At 47.0% G+C, this 4326-nt stretch overlaps 1 protein-coding gene across 1 annotated transcript in view; it reads left to right on the forward strand.

Moving 5' to 3' along the window:
- Positions 1-109: 109 nt before the first annotated feature.
- BFSP2 (beaded filament structural protein 2, phakinin) overlaps positions 110-4326 on the forward strand; it is a gene marked incomplete at both ends in the record, with an annotated part of 18330 nt that continues 14113 nt past the window's right edge. The window contains one exon of the mRNA XM_009576966.1: positions 110-374. Within this exon, the coding sequence (XP_009575261.1) occupies positions 110-374 (265 nt within the window). The remainder of the gene's footprint in view (positions 375-4326) is intronic.

Genomic DNA, 4326 nt, shown 5'->3' on the forward strand with positions numbered 1-4326 from the left:
GCCGGGTGAGCACCGGGGGCGGAGTGAGCCTGTCGAGACCCCCCGGCGTCTACGTGGGCACCGTCCCCACCGGCGGCGTGAGCAGTTTGGGCACCCGGGTGTCCCGCAGAGCCCTGGGCATCAGCAGCGTCTTCCTCCAGGGTCTGCGCAGCTCCGCTGCTGCCGTGCCCCTGGCCCCGGGGCTGGAGAAGGGCAGGGGTCTCTCCTACGAAAGCCTGAACGCCTGCTTGGTGGAGTACATCGAGAAGGTGCGAGCTCTCGAGCAGGTCAACCAGGAGCTGGAGGAGCACATCAGAGTCTACCTGGACAAGAAAGTGGCCAGCGTGGGCAGCTGGGGAGCGCTGCGGGAGAACTGGGAGGCCATTTACCATCAGGTGAGCACCGGAGCGCTGTCGGCAGCAGGGGAGAGCTTCACGAGTCATTAGCAACCCTGAGCGGCGAGGGTTGATGCTGATGATGAATGCTGCCTGATTTCAAGGCGCGGTGCCCTAGACGGAGGGTTTTAAATCTATCTTTGTGATAATTAGCATTATCATTGCACAGTGTGCTGTGGAAAATGCCTATTAAGCAGGAGAATTGCCTTGGGCGTCTTACGCATGGGGGCGATTGAAATGCATCCCAAGGCGCAATAGTCTGGGCTGATTAAAATGGGTGGACTTTTTTTCTTAATTTTTTTTCCTTAGCTGTGGTTATTACACTGAGCATCAAAATTATTAAAAGAAAACTGCTAGGACTGAATTAGTTTATCTCTCAACATGATATCATTACAAGCACATTGCATTTTTTTTAATTAGCAATTCAGATTTTTACTTTATTCCCTTGTTTGCTTAATCACATTTTCAAAAGCTTTATTTATTTAAAAATAATAATTACATAGCTACAAATGAGCGACTCCTTTCCTTCCCTTTGTCACCATCCCACCATCCCTTACTCCTACCTTCTCCGTACAGCACAGGCTGCAGGTGCTCCAGGAAAGTATTTATTGTAGGGGTGCGAAATGGTGTTTGCATTGACCTCACGGACAAGAAACAGTTCCTTTTGCTGACCAGTAAGACCAGTAAGACTTTGCAGGCTGATGTCCTGCTTGCAGCGAACACGGGGCTCTGTCCCCCGAGGTCCCGGTGCACCTCGCGAGTGCCAGCTTCTCGACTCCCAGCCAGCGGGAGCGGACAGGACCCCAAAGAGCTGGAGCCCGGCATCTTGCACGTCTCTTCCCAGCAGCGCTTGTGCAAGCACAGAAAATGCTGTCGGCGGGTCTTCAGAAAGCCTGAAAGACAACTTTAAGTTCCCTGGGACAATTGTATGTTTTACCTTGGGCTGGCCAGAGTTTTACTCTGGCATAGGAAAGAGGGTGCATTTTTACAGTGCGCTGCATTTTTAGGGCAGGTCTTCATCCAGAACGCCACAAATGTCAGCTGAACCCTGAATGCGGTGACATAAGCTGTTGTACAAAGATCATGTCAGCAGAAACGCCCAGTTGAACACTGACTTCTAAAGCTGTTATCTTTTTGTATTGGTAAATAACATTGCTGCCGCTAATCCTATAAAGCTTCCTGAAGGGACTAGCTGCTGAAGGTAATGGGTGCTCTGAATCTGGGGTGCTTACGAAAAGCCATACCCTCGAACCAATCGTCTTGCTGAGGTAGATGGGGACTTTGATGTGAGATGGGGGGTTAATGCTTTGCAGCCACCCTCCCGTGTTGTCCAGACGAGTGTCCCAATTTGCAGTTGTAAACCTCACCTTTAAAACCTACCAGGGCTTATGGTTAAGACCAAAAAATGTAGGACCGTAGGCACTTTAGAAAGGACTGTTTGATTTTTCTTTATGTGAAACCCCAACATTGTAGTGCAGATGAACCTGCTCATGTAATAATTTTTCATCCAAATTGCTTTCCTTTTAACTTTTCATTATACTGTCATCCTGCCACCTTGCCTCTACGTACCTTTCTTACGAGTAAATAAGAGCAGCTCATAATGAAATCTAGCTTGAATATTGGGCTCTTCCTATATAAAATCAGAAAAATAAAGCTATGTAGTAATAGCATTTGCAAGTATCATAGAAAATAAGAGAAAAAGATCAGCATCATCCATATCTATTTAACCATTAACACACATTAGAGAATACACAAACTTTTCCGAATTACTTCAATTAAATCAATAGAAGAGGTATCACTTGGTGGGTTTTGACTTTCGCAGATATAATCTGAGCTGTTATGTACAATTCTGACTAATAGGTTTCTTTGCTTTTTTTGTACTAAGCATCTAACCAAAAATGAAAGTAGGATCTCATCCAGCCCAAACACCGATTAACTCATTCATCCTGGAGCTAATTGGCAAAAGCATGCCAGCATCAACACCGAAACTGTCACATTTATTAAAACAACATCAAAATCAGTTGCTGCAGAAACGGCTGCAATCACACAAAGTCAGCACCCTTCTGCCACGACACGTCCCAGTAGGAAAAGTAAAAGGTGTTCAGGAGCGAGGTGTAACAAAAATGAGAGATACCTGGCAGGCACATTTCTAGATTTAATTTTTGTAAATATATTTAGATTTTCTGTAGATGTCCACATCCACCTTAATGTGACATATCCTTTTTTCAGCCTCCTGCAAAATCTGAGGATTCATTTTGATCCCTGGCCAGCCCCGTGCGTTCAGCCGGGAGGGATGCCTGGCAGCCATAAACCCCTCAGTGCTCTTTGTATGAAGTAGCTGTGAAACTTTTGGGGCGGAAAGCCGCCTGAGCAGCCACCTGGTTTAACCCAAACATCCACAATAGGAACAGATTTTGAACAAGATGCAGCAAAGGAAAAATACACAATCGGGGGGGGGAGAAGTGTCTAGACAGGAGTCCCTCCCTCCTGCCCTGCTAATGAGAAGAGAAGGATGTGGCCCCGTAGGAGAAATGTGACGGGCCCATCGCCGCAGTGAGGTAGGAGAGACCCCAGTGGACCAGAGGCCCCGTTTCCCTCCTGCCCTTCCTGGGATGTGCTCCGGCATCCCGCATTTCGGGTACTTGTCCTCCCAGCAATAACAACTGGGTGCCAGCATTTCTCCCAAACACAGAGCTAAGGGAAAAAATGTGGCAACGAGTGACTGGGAGGGTACAAGTGGAAGGTCCCTGAGGAGAAAAAACACTCGTGTTTAATTGCAATTTTCACAGCTATTACTGCAGCAGGGGAATCACTGACAGGAGCTGAACGATGGGAAGCCACTATCCAGTTCCCAGCATTAACTATCCGCCTGGGCAGCTGGTTTTTAGCAGAGCAGGTGGACACACGCTAATTGGGACAGGCACAGAATAGGAGGATTTTTGCAGGAAACGAGGGAAATGAGAAATCCTTACGGAGAGGAATTCACGCGACAGAAATACAAATTCATCTCATTTTACTCCGGGCATACTCCCTTTCTCCAGGCTTCATCCCGGTCTTCTTGTGGGAAATTCTATCTCTAATCAAATGTGTCTCTTCTGCAGAGCAGAAGGCTGTTTGTTAATGGTAATTCCTTCCCAGGGAGCAGGGCAGCACCTGGGAAAAGCGGACGCTTCAAATAATCTCAGCGAGTTTACGGAGAGGAGAGGGTAGCTCAGCCTCCGTGACCGTTCAATTACAGCTGCGTGGGAGACACAGAGATTTATTTTGTCTCTGAGACGGCACGCGGCGCAGTTCAGATGACAAGAGTAAACACAAAAGCAGAAGAAGGAATCAACGTCCTGGACCAATTTTATCACTGCTGTGACTCCTGTGCATGGTTGGGAGCATTTGAAAGATGACCAGAGTTTTTCTATAAAGATACTTTTATTTGCACCTGGCCCTACTGTCAGCGTTTACTCAGTGTTAATATTAAGCCTGGAGAATATACAGGACTGACAGCCCGAGGAATCGCTGCATCTGGACTTGCACACAGTAATTTATTTGCTGCGGGGCCAGGAGAGCCTCTGAGTATTATCAGCAACACACTCTAACGCAACACAGTGCATGATTAGTGTCTGTAAATTGGTGAAATAGCATTCTGCCACTGATCTAAGGGCACAACAAACTCCCACAAAATGGCACAGAGCTTGGTCAACTGCCATACAGAGGATGGCAATAAATTAATTATGTCCTCTCAGCCACCTCCAACAGCGTAACCTTGGACTACCTTCACATGCAGCTGTGAGGTGGGGGGGTGAGGTTTTTTCTTTGTGCTTAGGCAACATTACAGTTTTTACAGGTCGTTTCTTTAGGAGGTATCTCCTGCTTTGAGAACCAGGCATTTTTTGCTGCAGTCCTGTTTACTTATAAAATATTCAATGTATAAATGAAGTGGTGTTTTCCTGGATGCAGC

This window comes from Fulmarus glacialis, unplaced genomic scaffold, assembly GCF_000690835.1.
Source record: "Fulmarus glacialis isolate BGI_N327 unplaced genomic scaffold, ASM69083v1 scaffold7494, whole genome shotgun sequence".
Lineage (NCBI taxonomy): Eukaryota > Metazoa > Chordata > Aves > Procellariiformes > Procellariidae > Fulmarus > Fulmarus glacialis.